General features: G+C 35.4%; 2 protein-coding genes across 2 annotated transcripts in view; one reads left to right on the top strand and one right to left on the bottom strand.

Moving 5' to 3' along the window:
* The window catches only part of LOC123233538 (PCNA-interacting partner-like), a 34,103-nt gene extending 21,338 nt beyond the window's left edge, over window positions 1–12,765 (bottom strand). The window contains exons 1-2 of the mRNA XM_044659618.1: window positions 12,616–12,765; window positions 726–960 (exon numbers count right to left, since the gene is read on the bottom strand). Coding sequence (XP_044515553.1) covers window positions 726–960; window positions 12,616–12,765 — 385 coding nt within the window. The remainder of the gene's footprint in view (window positions 1–725; window positions 961–12,615) is intronic.
* Window positions 12,766–13,872: 1,107 nt separating this feature from the next.
* The window catches only part of LOC123233537 (bifunctional epoxide hydrolase 2-like), a 23,739-nt gene continuing 21,541 nt past the window's right edge, over window positions 13,873–16,070 (top strand). The window contains exon 1 of the mRNA XM_044659617.1: window positions 13,873–13,881. Within this exon, the coding sequence (XP_044515552.1) occupies window positions 13,873–13,881 (9 nt within the window). The remainder of the gene's footprint in view (window positions 13,882–16,070) is intronic.

The raw sequence follows: 16,070 nt of genomic DNA, 5'->3' as shown, positions 1-16,070 counted from the left end.
TATATATATATAGCATGTCTATTTTATGTGCATACATATTATATACACATATGATACCTTATATATGCATTTTATATATATATATGTATATATATATGCACTCACTATATCACAATTCACTTATTGTGGCTTCATTGTATCGCAGGTTTTTAAAAATATATATATATCTAATTCTGTTATTACAGAGTTTTCACTATATCACGGGATTTTGAGGATGAATACCATATTGTAACAATGAAAATGCAGTACACCACTACATGTACCACTTGTGCAAGTTTTCCATTGTGAGATTGTACACTATTGGCTGATGGAATGAAAGGCGACCAACTACAGTACAGTGCTATGTTCTGTATTCTGGGCACTGATTGGCTCAGTGTTTATAAGGGTGTGGTAAAGGTTAATAAGAGTGTAGAAAAGGTTTATAGGAGAGTGGGAAGGGTTTATAAAGCCTTAAAAAATATATAAATAATAAAATAAATATAACACTGCTACTTTGTGGCTTTCCACCTATCGTGGGGGTCTCTAGAATGTAACTCCCATGATAGGTGAGATATATGTGTGTGTGTGTGTGTGTGTGTGTGTGTGTGTGTGTGTGTGTGTGTGTATACTATGCAGACTAATATATACATTATATATGGCTGCTATCATGTTGCAATAGTAAATTATATTTTGTTCAGAGTAAAACAGTTTAATCCTAATGAAGCAACCTAACATTTTAGAAATACTTACAGGAGACATCATTTTATTCTCACAAGTAGAGGTCAGTGTTTGACACTTCTGGTATACATCAATCAGGTCCAGCATGTTGCTGCTCTTCAAAAAAGCACCATAAGTGTTTCTGATATCTTCATAATGTTCAACCACTTCCGTGTCTTCAAATGGCAAGCCTAGTTTCTCATGTAGTAAGTGTTTCCAAGCCAACAATACATCACTAAGAGAGACAGTGAATTCTCCAGAGTGCTGAAAAAAACACAAAAGTTGAATGTTTCAAAAATCGGGATTTTAAATTGTTAATTTTGAGATGAATTAAAATTGTGCTACAATTGACCCTATGTTGGCCACTGGTGTTAGAGTTTTCCCCTTCCTCCCCAACCCCCCACCTCCCAAAATCGAGCTATTAATCAATATTAGAAGACATATCAAGGATACAGATTTGGCCATTCTATATGTGGTTGATTTAAGAATAGTCTGAGTGAGTCAAAATTGGTAGACTTATAGAGTTGAATAAATTTTCTGAGTTTCTCTGAAATTCTATTTTGTTAACCAAAGAGCAAAAGTTTTTTTTTTCAGTATTTTTTTCAGTATTTCCATACTATTGACTGGGGTAGTAGTAGACTCTGTTATTTTATTATTAATGTTTTGATTAGGGTATATTTAGTTTTATTAGATGTAGGGGTTTAGATCAGAGAAAGAGTCTGTGATTTTTATTCTGTCCCCTTTAAGAGAGAAGACCACAGAACTTGGAGAGGTCAAGTTAAGAGATGTAGGATAAAAGAGCAACAGTTGGGAGTTTCTAGGACTGTCTCTTGACTTCCTCTTGAGAGCAAGTAGCTGGGTCTATTTCTCTTTCAGAAAAGATTTGTTTGTTATTTTGAAACAGTTTGATTTGAGATTGAGATTCATACTGAGCTGAGAAAAATAATTTTACTAAAGCTTTTCCCTTCTTCACCAGAGGGGGCACTGAAGAGCAGTTTTTGTGGCCTGAGCTGAAAGTTGGACCGTTGGTTCTGAGACTGAGAGAGAGAAAAAATGATTTAGCTTCTCAAAAAGAAGATTTGATAAATTACTTTAGGATTCATTATAAATTAAGGTTTATTATCTAGTATAATGCAGAAAGATAGAATTTCATTTTAGTCAGAGTATATAGTTAAGTCAGGACAGTTTTCAGACAAGAAGAAACTCCGTGAGGAGCAGTTTATGAGGGGGGTTGTTTTATGTAGAAATTTTAGGGTTAGGTTTAAGAGATTCCTGTCCTATCCTATTCCTAAATCCTGCCTCCTGTCCCTGCCTCTCCTCATAGAGATAAATAAGTTGTATCAAACTGCCTCAGGCCTTCAATCCACTATCTGTATAACAATTCAATATATTAACTGTAGCTGTATTAATAGCAGCTTCAGTTTGATCATAACAGTTGGTTACCAGTATACCAACTTTAGTTATTTATAACAGCTAATTAATAATAATTTGATTATCAATACACCAAGTATTATTCACCTATTACATTATTCTGTGATTTTTAAAAGCTATTTTTGACTCTTCCATCTAAATACATTTAAAGTTATGTTTATTTTGTTAAAATATTATTAACAATTTTTTAAAAAAATTTGAGTTCTAAATCCTCATCCTCCTTCCTTGAGAAGGGAAACAATTTGATTTTAATTATACACATAAAGTCATGCTAAACATATTTCCATCTTAGCCATGTTGCAAAAGCAAACACAAAACAAAATAAAAAACAAAGCAATCCTTTACTTTAATCTGCATATAGAGTTCATCCATTCTCTCTCTGGAAATGCATAGCATTTTTCATCAAGGGGCCTTAAGAATTGTCCTGATCAAAATAGCTAAATTTGTCACAGTTGATCATTATACAATATTTCTGTTAGTGTACAACACTCTCCTGGTTCTGCTCAATTCACTGCATCAGTTCATATAAGTCTTCCCAGGTTTTTCCAGACCATTCTGTTTATCATTTCATAGAGAACAATAGTATTCCATCAAAATCATGTACCACTACTTGTTCAGTCATTCCTCAGTTGACAGGAAACCTCTCAATTTTTAATTCTTTGCCACCACAAAAAGAGTTCCTAAAAATATTGTACCAAAAAAAAGTCCTTTTCCCTTTCCTTTGATCTCTTTCAGACAGAGACCTAGTAGTGATATAGATCAAAGGATAAGTCATTTTTATAGCCATTTGGGCATACTTGCAAATTGTTCTCCAGAATGGTTGGACTAATTCAGAATTCCACCAACAGTGCAGTCTCAATTTTTTCATAGCTCCTCCAACATTTGTCATTTTCTTTTTCTATCATGTTAACCAATCTAATAGGTGTGAAGTGGTATCTCGGAGTTGTTTTAATTTGCTTTTCTCAAATCAGTAATGATTTTGAGCATTTTTTCATATGATTATTGATAGCTTTGATTTTGTTTTCTGAAAACTACCTGTTCATATCTTCCAACTATTTGTCATCTGGGGAATGGCTCTTATTTTTATAAATTTGGCTCAGTTCCCTATATATTTGAGGTATAAGGCCATCATCAGAGAGACTTGCTATACATTTCCCTCATAAGCTCTTTTCCATTATAATTTTGGCTATATTCATTTAATTTGTAAGCTTTTAAAATTCATATGATCAAAATTATCCATTTTACATCCTCTGATGCTCTTATCTTTTGTTTGCACAAACCCTTCTCTTATCCATAAAATGAGACAAGTTCATTTTTCCATACTCTCCTAATTTACTTATGATATCACCCTAGAGATTATTTATCCATTTTGACCTGATATTGTCTTGACCTACCCATGAGTATTTAATATTGCTTCAATTGTTTAGATCTATCTTTATTTCTGTAATTGTGTTCATATGATCCCCGAGTTTGTCTTAGTAGGCAGACTTCCACATATTTTATATTGTCTGGATAATTTCTCTTTTCTATCTCTTGCTACTGGGTTTTGTTGGTAATATATAAAAATGTTTATGATTTATGTGGATTTATTTTATATTCTGCAACAGTACTGAAGTTGTTATTTCAACTAGATTTTTAGTTGATTCTCTAAGGTTCTCTAAGTAAACTACTATGTCAATTGGAAAGAGTGATAGTTTTGTTTCTTAATTGCCTATCTTTATTCCTTAAATTTATTTTTCTTAAATTACAGCTATAGCTAGCATTTCCAGTACAATATGGAATAGCAGAGATAATAATGGACATGCTTTCTTTACTCCTAATTTTATTGGGAAGACTTCAAGTTTATTGCTATTACAGATATATTTGCTCTTAGTTTTAGTTAGATACTACTTATCATTTTAAGAATTCACTTGTAAATTCATCTGATCCTGGGGATTTTTTCTTATGCAGCTCATTGATGTCTTGTTCAATTTTTTGTCTAAGTTGGAATAATTAAATTATTCTATTTCTGCTTTTGTTTATCTGGGCAGATGATATTTTTGTAAATATTCAGCAATTTCACTTAGATTTCAGTTTTACTGGCATTTCCTTTTGGCTTTGTTTTATTGTTTCTTGATATCTCATGGATATCAATGGATCTTATCAGCTTCTATTTGCCCAATTCTAATTTCAAAAAAAATTTTTCTTCAGTGAGCTTTTGTACCTCTTTTTCCATTTGACAAATTCGGCTTTTTAAGAAGTTATTTTCATCAGGCAATTTTTATATCTTAATTTCCATCTGGCCAATTCTGTTTTTCAAGAAGTTATTTTCTTCAGTATTTTTTGCACCCCTTTTAATAGGCTATTTTTGTTTCACAATTTTCATCCTTTGCTTTTTTCTCTACCAAATTTTTCTTCTACCATTTTTATTTGATTTTAAAAATCATTTTTTAGCTCTTTCAGGAATTCTTGTTGAGGTTTGTTGTCTAATTCACATTTTTATTTAAGGCTTTGCTTGTACCTGTTTTGATTTTATTATCTTCTGAGTTTTTTTCTTTTTCTTTCCTGTCACCATAGTACTTTTTTGTAGTTAGTTTCTTTTTTTGTTATTGTTTGCTCATTTTCCCACTGTTTCTTGATATGGAACTTTTTGTTGGAATTGAGCTCTGTTCCAAGAGATAGAGAAAGGGATAAACATTGTCTCAAGCTTCAGGCTTTTTCCACACAGCTGTTTTCAGAACTAGTTCTGGAGGGTTGACTGTTTTCAGTGCTTCCAAGGTAGTGTGACTAAGGAAAAGGTATAGTCACTGCTCTTCTAGTCAACCCTATGGTTTTTAATCAGGGAGGGCCCATGATCCCTTGGGACTACAATTAATACTGCTCCTCAGGGGTCCTATTCCCTTGAGACCAGAAACAGTACTATCCCTCAAGGTCCCTGATCCCATTGGGGCTGGAAGTAATACTGTCCCTCAAAGTTTCCACTCCCTCTTGCCTGAAAGTGTTCCTCCCTACCCTTGAGCTTTGACTCAGCAGTGGGTATGGGCAATGGAGTTGCCAAACCACATCTGGTTCTGTGTCCTGGGCTAGCACAGGGGTCCCCTATAATTTCTTTCTAAACAATTGCCAGGTCTCCTTACCATTTCCCTCTTAAGAACTTCTGAAGCTGTTGCTTTTTCTGTCCCTACCACCTAGTCTCATCACTGGTATTTCATTTACAAGGACTCTGGGTCAGCTTCCTCCCCAGATCTCTCTTCATGGCCTGAGAAAATGTCTCACTCTGACCTTTTGTTGACTCTTCACTCCAGAATTTAATATGAGGCATTATCTTAAAGTTGTTTGGAGAGGAATATTGGGAGAGCTTAGTTGAGTGCTTTCTATTCTCCACCACCTTGGCTCTACTTCCCAGAAGTTCGTCTATATATTTTTTAGCCTCATCTGAATTTGTCTGCCTTTGTGAATTCCTATAGCCTACACTATTCCAAGAAGTGTTTTCTTAAAATATGGGTACACAGATACATAGGGAGAATTAAATTTCATTTCTTTAATCTGTTCCAAAGAAAGCAACATGTCATTGCTAAATCTAACGTTACACTTTCCCACCTTAGTCTGATGAGTATAATTTTGATTCAGAGCTAAACTACTTGTGTTAAAAGTCAAGAGTTGGGGTTCCTTTCGAGAGAGATCAGACTATAACTAATATGCATAATCAATATCTTTTCTAGTCCTTTCTGCTTGGCATACTGCCCAGGAAAAATAACATGGACTTCAATCTGGCTTGAATTACATCCTAGTTGCTTAGAGACCCAATATTGTGATGGAGACATTTTGTTACTCATTATCAACATTTCCTTGCAAATCTTAGATAAGTGTACAGTATTCCTGAAAGTCTCTTCTTCAACATTTCCATGATAACATCATTTAATGAGCATGCTTGGGTTTTATTCCTAATTCATTTTCCTTCTTATATTCTTCTTTTTCAAAGAATCTACAGTCAGGCAGTAATTATGATACTTTTCAGAAAGTGTCAACCATTAATGTGCTCAGTAATTTCACTGCCTCTTTCTAACAGCACATTTAAGAATTTTGACTGTTTATAAGATGTGAAATTTTACATGTTATTCTTCTAAGAATATATTATTTATTAATTTAAAAAATAGTCTAGCTACTAGCACCAATGTTATCTCCCTCTTAGAAATTAGTCACAGTAATTCTCCAGGACAACTCTTTTTATCCAGTTAATATTAAAGACATGATGATCAAAGAAGCCTAGAAATATAAGAAGGGATATTGCTATGTGCTGCCTTTCCCACTAAACCAAATTCTCTATTTGATAATGAACTTTAAAACAGGATCCCCTAAAATGACCCAAGGGTCACTTTTCTGTTCTTTGTAGAGGCCAAATGGATTGATTAAAAAAACACTGAGGGAACTAGGCTCACATCTTGGCCCTTGATTACTAACTACCAGGATCAGAGAAATCACATGGAGAAACTACACATCTTAGATCTGTTTTCTTTATCTAAAAATAAGGGGCACTAGCCTGAATGATCTTTCTGAAGTTCCTTACAACTGTAAATCCTAAGATTCCAGGAACCTCGGTAAAAATTTATTCTCAGTGTCTGCTAGAATTTACAGTCCATTACATCAGAACTTGGGAAAACAAAATATTTCAAAAGAGTAGACCAATTAACAATTTTTTTTTAAAAAGGAAGATAATTGGTTGTTTTGAAACATGAAACCTCTAACTTGACATATTTATAACTTTCCAATTTTGTATTGACAATATACACACAAGAGCCATCATTGTGTATCTACTAGCTTTCAGAGCCAGGAAAACCTGGGTACAAGTCTGGCCTCTTACATATAATGGCTATGTAACCCTGGGGCAAGTCACTTATAATCTCATGATGCCCATAGGCAACTCTTTAAGATTATAATCTGCTGAGCAACATTGATAGAGAGCTTATGGGCATTCACAGAGGGAACTTCTCACTGTAAGTTCCCTAAACCAATTAAATTACAGGCTTGGTCCCCCAAAAAGATTGTACAGATACATAGACATAGTACAGGTTCAATATAATAGAATACAAAGCAGTAGAATTAGGAACCCTGGGGTTCTTTCATTAGCTGGCTTTGTGAGGTGGGGTAAATCATTTAACCTGTCTAGACCTCAATCTCCTCATTTTAAAAAATGAGGATAGTATTTCTAACTTTCCTTGCAGCTCTATAATTTATTTACCTATGCTTTCAAAACCTTTCTTTCCTAAAAAATATGAATTATGTTAATTAACTTAAATATTCCAGGAGCCATTTTTTTCTTTTGTAACATCCTTTAAGTTAAAAGTAGACCAAACCTAATATAAATGGCAGTGGGACTTAAAATGTTTTCTCATACTATCTTAAAATAAATTTCTTTGAATATAACTAGTTAAAATAAAACTTTGCAATCCCTTGATCTTATGAGAAAAGGTTTTGACTAGATTAACAGCATTTATATTGGGGTTGTAAAAACATTTTAAATCCAAATAAAAATGCACTCCAAATATCAGCTTTCATGATCAGGTGCCCACCATGACAGCATATTCTATTATTCAAACCAGTAACAACTGATTGAGAGAGTCTGTGGTCAAATCGCAAAATGTTTTGCTAGGAAAATATGCCAGCTGGCTAATGTCTGAAGGAAGTTCAAAATGTTCAGTGCTTTAATTCTCTGATGGACATCAGGAAGATTATGTTTCACAAGGATAAAATGAGAATGGCAAGGTTTATGCATTTTTCAGAACACAATGGTTGTTCTTTTTGATGGTGTCAAACCAGTTATTCTTTTGTAATAATTCAAAGTTTTACTCTTTTTAAAAAAATGCTTGTTGGGAAGTTAGGTTAAAGAAAATGAAAAGGAATAAAGTATTTTTCGAGAATGTTGGTTGTCTTTCTTGCTCCATTAGAAATGATGATCTCCAGGGTCCAGCTCATGGTCCCCCCATATACCTACTTCAGATACACTTCCTGCTATTCAACCTCAGGAGATCAGACATATAAGCACTTATATAACATAGTCTGAACAAGACTTTTCACACATTTGACTTTTTTCTGTAGGCCAATCTCTATCATAATCACAAATCTTCTGGGGCTTGATATAATCAGCACAAAGTTGGCCAGGAAGCAGCTGGAAAATCTGACCATGTGTAGGGAATCCTCTTTTCTCTTGGACTCTGAACCTGATGTCCTTTTGATAAGCAGACACCATCTTTTCTATGACTCCCTTGACTTGAACAATGGAATGCTTTTAGAAAGGAGTTATGCCTCTGGTCACATATGTATTAAGAAGTCTTGAAAAATCTTCATTTTTTCATTTAGAAGAACCTTTTTGAAGTAGTACAGCAAAATACAGTTGTGGTCCTCCATCAGCTATACATCTCAACTAGTGATATGACTATAAGGGAAGGGAAGGGAAGGGAAAAGGAAGGTGAGAAGAGGGGAGGGGAGAGGAATGGAAGGAAAGGGAAGGGAAGGGAGGGGAATTTCCTGGGGCAGCTAGGTAGCTCAGTGGATAGAGAGCCAGGCCTGGAGAAAGGTTTCAAAACTGGCCACCTACACTTCCTAAGCTATGTAGCCCTGGGCAAGCCACTTAACCCCAATTATCTTGCCCTTACCCCTTGTCTCCCTTGGAACTAATACACAGAACTGATTCAAAGATAGAAAGTGAGCTAAAAAAAGAATTACAGAAGACAGTCTGAAAGCAGCATTAGGTGGTCAATTTTTTCTACACAAGTGAGCTATGGAAGTCTGCCAAGCACCTGAAAGGAGCCAGAGAAAACTGAAGGACAAGAGGTAGCTGGTGGCACAAGCTGCCAGAGATGACTAAAGGGAGGCAGAATCAGGAGGGAGCAAGTTGAGGCTTTAGCCTGGGGAACAAAAGACTATTCTCTAAGATAAAGAAAGATTTTGAGACAAACTGCCAATCCATGTCACTATCCATGTTACTCTTAAGAGTTCAATGCTGGGATCACAGCCTTCCCCTTTACCCCAACCCATCTCTGGATATTCTGGGGACTGTGAGAGAGATGTTGATGGTCTTACCTATCAACCCCTTGCCATCAACCTTTTCAATTCTCAAACTCCCAGCTACTTTTTTTAAACCAGTTTTATTATTGTATTTTGTGTTTTCATTTGGATTTTGTAACTGTAATTTGATTTTCATTTTGAAAAGATTTTTTTCCTTACTTTTTCTTTTCTGTCCTAGAACAGGTAAGTTCAGTTTAGGTGTAGAATAGTTTAGAATGGTGATAGACAGCTATAAGGTTATGGGAATAGTTCTATTTGGGAATAAATTATTGAATTAGGTATAAGATAATTGCATTAATTTGGGGAGAAAATGAATTTTCTCCCAAATTTTGCACAGGGGGGACCATAATAGGATATTTGTTAATTAAGAGTTAATTAAGGAAAAAGACTTGTACAAAAATATTTATAGCTGTGCTCTTTGTAGTGGCAAAAAATTGGAAAATGAGGGGATGTCCTTTGATTGGGGAATGGCTAAACAAATTGTGGTATATGCTGGTGATGGAATATTATTGTGCTAAAAGGAATAATAAACTGGAGGAATTCCATGTGAATTGGAAAGAGGAATTGATGCAGAGTGAAAGGAGCAGAACCAGGAGAACCTTATACACAGAGACAGATACATTGTGGCACAACCAAATGTAATGGACTTTTCTACTAGCAGCAATGCAATGATCCAAGACATTTTTGAGGGACCTATGAGAAAGAACACTATCCACATCCAGAGAAAGAACTGTGAAAGTAGTAACACAGAAGAAAAACAACTGCTTGATCACATGGGTGGATGGGGATATGATTGGGGATGTAGACTCTAAACCAGTGGTTCCCAAACTTTTTTTTGCCTACCGCCCCCTTTCCAGAAAAAATATTACTTAGCACCCCCTGGAAAGTATGAAACTATTTATTGAACTCAGAATAGAATGTAATACAAAAAAAGTGTGGCCATCACTGCCCACTTGGATTGCTGTAGCACCCACCAGGGGGCGGTAGTGCCCACTTTGGGAATCACTGCTCTAAACAAGCACCCTAGTGCAAATATCAATAATATGGAAATAGGTCTTGATCAATGATACATGTAAAACCCAGTGGAATTGCACATGGGTTATGGGAGGGAGGTTGGAGGGAGAGAGGGAAAAACCATGAATCATGTAACCATGGAAAGGTTTTCTTCATTGATCAATTAAAAAAAGATCCAAAAAAAGAATTAATTAAGAGTTAATTAAGAAATAAGGTTGATTGCAATAGATAAATATAAAATTTTGAGAAAAGCTGGATTTCTTTAAGCCAAAATTGAATTTTCAAGAGAGGATCATGGGAAATAAAAAGAATTTCTCAGAGGTTCTTGAAAGGGACAGTTAAAACCAACGAACACTCACTCACTCTCTCTTGGTCTGTCCTGACTCAAGAAACTCTCTCTTAGTCTATCTTGACTCAAGGAAGGAGGTCCAAGGGTTTTTGGCTCAGAGAGTTGGAAGTTGGAGAAGATCTGGTGAATTTTCTACTTGAGAAATATCCAAGTTAGAAGGAAGGAGATTGTGATGCAATATCACGCTTTGCCAGTGGTGGCAGAAGGGAGCAAAGCTGTGAAGATTTTGACTAGATGTTTGTTTTTTCCCATCTAAATAAGCAGGAAAGAAATCCAATCTTTCTCATCGTGATTAGTTAAGATTTTTTTAATTTTAGAGTAGAAACTTAGAATTAGGTTAATAGATAGGAAGATAAGTTAGCTTTGATGTCTATCAAGGGGAAGATGGTTCTTGCGAACCCAGAAATTTGGGGTTTGGGTACAGTTAGTAATTTAAATTTAGGGTAAATATTATTCTTACTTGTTTCCTTTTTCTTCCCCTTTTCCCTAAATTTTAATACTTCCAATAAATAGTTTTTTTGTATAAACCTGGCCTGAGCCAGAATCTTTAGACTGTTTGGAAAGCCATCTTTTCCAACAGTCGGAAGATTGTTTTGTGTCCTCAGGACACAATTATTGGTAATACTATACCAATACCAATAATTTATGAGAGTTAGAAAACCCTTACAACAGAGGTGGGGTAAGGGAAGCAGAGAAAAAAATTTGAATCCTAAAATATCAGAAAGCAATTGTCAAAAATTATCTTCACATGTAACAGAAAAAATAAATTAATTTATTTTTTAATTAAAACTTTTATTTAATTAATTAATTTAGAGTGATTTTTCATGGTTACATGATTCATGTTCTTTCTCTCCCCTCCAACCCAAATGGACAAGCAATTCCACTGGGTTTTACTTATATCACTGATCAAGACCTATTTCCATATTACAACAAATCAATTTAGAAAAAAAAAAGAAATTTCTTGGGGCAGCTGGTATCACAGTAGATAGAGATGTTGGGATGACTTGGGTTCAAATCTGGCCTCAGATGCTTTCTAACTGTGTGACCCTGGGCAAGTCATTTAACTCTGACTGCCAAGTCCTTGACTCTTTTCTTAGAATTGATACTAAGATACTAAATACTAAATAAAGATACCAAGATACTCAAAGGTAAGAGTTTTTAAAAAAAAAAAAAAAAAACATTTCCTTGTGAGGTAAATTCCCTTGTGATTTAAATTAATGTCTTGTCTCTCCAGAACACATGTAACTTGAAGGCAGATACCACCTCTTTTGTTTTCCCAACTACACTGGAGGAGTGCCCAACCCCAATCGGTTAAATTAAATCAATAAAATGTTGAAAAAATAAAAAGTGTAGACAGCCTTCTTCTATAGGAATGATCTGGCTTAGTGGCTCCAACCTATATTTTTCCACATCTCACTGAAATATTCTGCAAACTACAACTTAATTTTGCCAATGTAAAAATTGGCTTAAGCCTCACATCATCCATTCATTCCTTCATTTATGAAAAGGAAATGATAATAAACAGATGTAAGCCAAACTTGATAATGACATACGAATCCAACCATGTAAATCAGCAGTCCCCACCTGTCCTCAATGCCTATTGACAAAGTGACAGGTGAATTACCAACTGGAAAGACATCACACAGGTAGCAGTCCAAAGCCAACTGTCAAAGGCAAGAGTAGCTTTAAATAGCCTCACGGGGATACAATTAAGTCAAGACAGCTGCTCTCGGAGGAGAAATAAAAGTTTGAAAAATAAACTTTTTCCAAAAACAAAATGTCAAAAACAGTTTACAAAAACAGGCCAAAATAACACACACAAGTCCCAAGACTAATAGCATGAAAAAAGAAACTCTTTAAGTGTTCTCCAGCTAGCACTACAGACAGGTCAACTTTTGAAGAAGAGAGTTTCAAACTTCCTCTCAGAAATGAGAAGGCATTTGGGATAGCAATGTCCTTACAAGAATAGAAGAAAGATTAACTCCAGAAGATCTTGGAGCTTTTACCAGAGCTCCCTTAAACAGCTAGTACCTGAAACTACTAAAACTATTTCCATTCTCAACCCCTGGTAGTTTACAAACCTGTTTATTGATCTCTGCCATAGACAGCTGCAAAGCCAAGAGCATGGAATCAGCACCACACACAGTAGTTCTCTCAGAAGGACAAAGGTGGTGCCAATTTCTTCTCAAGCTTTTAATCATATCCAAAATATTCTCAGAAAATGGAGCCATTCTCCTAAATGGAACAAAGAGATGATGTTATGTAATTAAGTTACTTAAGTTTATTTCTCTCTAAACATATTGGATGTATACATGAATAGTTGGGACACAATAGAGAGTGGTGAAATCAGAGATTCCTTCACATTCACTAGTCTTGGTTTTCATTTAATCCAGGGTAGGAAAAGATGGAGGGAAAGGGAAACCCAAACAAATTTTATGTCCTTTAGATGACTAGAGAAAAATCTTTCAGAAAAAATAATCCAGTGGTATGACTGAAAACAGGTATAAGACCCACACTGTAGGCATAGAGAACATACACAATTTTCAGACATATGAAAAGAAATGTAGGAGATAGCTAGGTGGCTCATCGGATTGACAGTCAGGCTAGAGACAGGAAGTTCTGGGTTCAAATCTAACTCAGAGACTTTCTAACTATGTATTCCTGGGAAAGTCACTCATCTGCCTTAGAGACAATCCATACTATTGATTCTAAGATGGAAGGTAAGGGTTTTGTTGTTGTTCTTTTAATTTAAAAAAAGGATTGTGGAGTCAGCAAGTCATATAATTTCCCTAGTCTTCAGTGGCTTCATCTGTGAAATGAGGAAATTAGTCTAGATGACCTCTGAGATCCCTTCCAGTTCTAGATTGTGATCCTTTGAATCTACAGATTTAGGACAGATAAAATAACTTCACAGGGCTGCTGCCAATATTCCAAAAATATAATATTACAGTTTGTGCCCAGGAGTACATAGATCAATGGTGTCAAACTCAAATAGAAACCTACTCACAGTATATTGATTTAGAAAACCACAAATTAATGTTGTTATATTTGCAGTTATTTTGCTAAACACCTCCCAATTGCATTTCCTCCCCTCCCCCAATTTTGCAGGGCCACCAGTTTGACACCTCTAGCATAAACAACCCAATTCAGAAACATTTCCCTTCCTTTTCTTTTCCAGTCTCTTACATACTGGCAGCCACAATACAGTTTTAGTAAAAAGAATAGCATCAAGAGCAGGACAAATCACTTCTTTACTCTGCCTCAGTTTCCTTATAGTACCTACCTAATTTAACACCAGGCAGCTAGAAGAATCAGATGAGATTAAAGTTGTTGGAAGAATGGCTAAGGTGAAGACACTCTTTTTACACATTTTCTTTTAAACCGTTACCTTTCGTCTTGGAATCAATACTGTGTGTTGGTTCCAAGGCAGAAGAGTGGTAAGGGTAGGCAATGGGGATCAAGTGACTTAAACAGGGAAGTATCTAAGGCTAGATTTGAACCTAGGACCTCCTGTCTCTAGGCCTGGCTCTCAATCCACTGAGCTACCCAGCTGCCCCTTTTTTACACATTTACACATTTACACAAAAAGCAATCCTTTTATTCTTCCCTAATTGATTCCCTAGCTCACTCTCCATAAATTCTTTTTCAAGCAATGTATACAGATGAATAGGGATAAGTCTTAGTCTCTGCTCTTAAGAATTAATATGATCGGGGGGCAGCTGGGTAGCTCAGTGGATTGAGAGTCAGGCCTAGAGACAGGAGGTCCTAGGTTCAAATTTGACCTCACACACTTCCTAGCTGTGTGACCCTGGGCAAGTCACTTGACCCCCATTGCCCACCCTTACCACTTTCCCACCTGGGGGCCAATACACAGAAGTTAAGGGTTTAAAAAAAAAAAAAGAATGAATATGATCAGGGCAGTTAGGTTGCTCAATAGATTAAGAGCCAGGCCTAGAAATTGGAGACATTGGGTTCAAATCTGAATTCAGACACTTCCTAGCTGTGTAACTCTGGGCAAGTCACTTAACCCCCATAGCCTTAGCCCTTACTGCTCTTCTACCTTAGAACTGACACTTAGTATTGATTCTAAGACAGAAGAGAAGGATTTTTTTTTTAATGAATAAGCTCTAAGGAAAACAGAATGCCTCCTTCACATGAAATCACATGTATAAAGTGTTTTGTACAAGTAACATGTACAGTAAAGTACAAAATCCTGTTATTGTTATCATTCATCAGCCAGGCCAAGGTCCCAAGTAACAGTAATAATGACAAGTCACATTTATAAAAAGCTTTTAGATTTGCAAAACCTAAAACCTTTTTATTGCCACATCCCTATAAGGTCTGAAGCCAAGGTTTAAGTTAAAAGTGATCCATCTTTTAGATTTTCCTCCTTTGGCTCAATATAAAATACTTATTTGGGTATCTATCACAACATTTTTAAAGTTGGGAAGGATCTCATCCATACAGGAAACAAATCTCCACAGTAACATACTTAATAAGGGATCATCCAGCTGCTACTTAAAGCCCTCCAAAAAGAAAGAATTCACCATATGACCCAGCCCATTCCACTTTGGACAGCACTGTTATGAAGTTTTTCCTAAATTGCAGGAATGCCCATCAACTGGAGAATGGCTGAACAAGTTGTGGTATATAATTGTGATGGAGTACTATTATTGTGCTATAAGAAATGACCTTAGGGGTGGAGGTGTCAGAAAAACCTGGAAAAACTTATATGAAGCAATGCAAATGAAATGAGCAGAACCAAGAGAACACTGTACATAGTAAGAGCAATATTGTAGTATGATCAGTTGTGAACAATTTAGCTGTTCTCCACAATACAATGATCTAAGCTAATTCTGAAGAGCCCATGATGAAAAATGCTATCTCCTCCAGAGAAAGAATGTGTGAGTGTGAATGTAGATTAAAACAGTTTTACTTTTTTCCCCTCACAACCTGACTAATATGGAAATGTTTTGCATGCACAGGTATAGATTATATCAAATTGTCTGCTTTCTCAATGACGGGAGAGGAAAGGGAGAATTTAGAACTTGAAATTTTAAGAAATGAATGTTAAAAATTATTTTCACATATAACTGGGGGAAAATAAAAATTTTAAAAAGTTTTTCCTAGCCAGTATTTATATAACAGTTTAAGAACTGCCTTAATTTTTTTTTTTTTTTATTTGAGGCTTACAAATGAGACCTGTGAATCCTGTGATGTGTGCAACTTTTTTTCTATAATTTATACCTGGGGGAAAAGCAGTTGGGTAGTGCCTGTCCTGGAATCAGGAAGATTAATCTTTGTGAGTTCAAATACATCCTCAGACACTACCTAGGTGTCCTTGGGCAAGTCACTTAATCCTGTTGACCTCAGTTTCCTCATTTGTAAAATGAGCTGAAGAAGAAAATGCTAAACCACTAAAGCAACTTTGCCAAGAAAACCCCAAAAGAGGCACAATAACAAGTTATTTATTATCATTATTATTATTATTATTATTATTATTATTATTATTATTATTATTATTATTATTATAATA

The sequence above is a fragment of the Gracilinanus agilis genome, chromosome 2 (genome assembly GCF_016433145.1).
Source record: "Gracilinanus agilis isolate LMUSP501 chromosome 2, AgileGrace, whole genome shotgun sequence".
NCBI lineage: Eukaryota > Metazoa > Chordata > Mammalia > Didelphimorphia > Didelphidae > Gracilinanus > Gracilinanus agilis.
The sequence above is the reverse complement of the archived record's forward strand: the minus strand, read 5'-3'. Positions and strand labels throughout refer to the sequence as shown.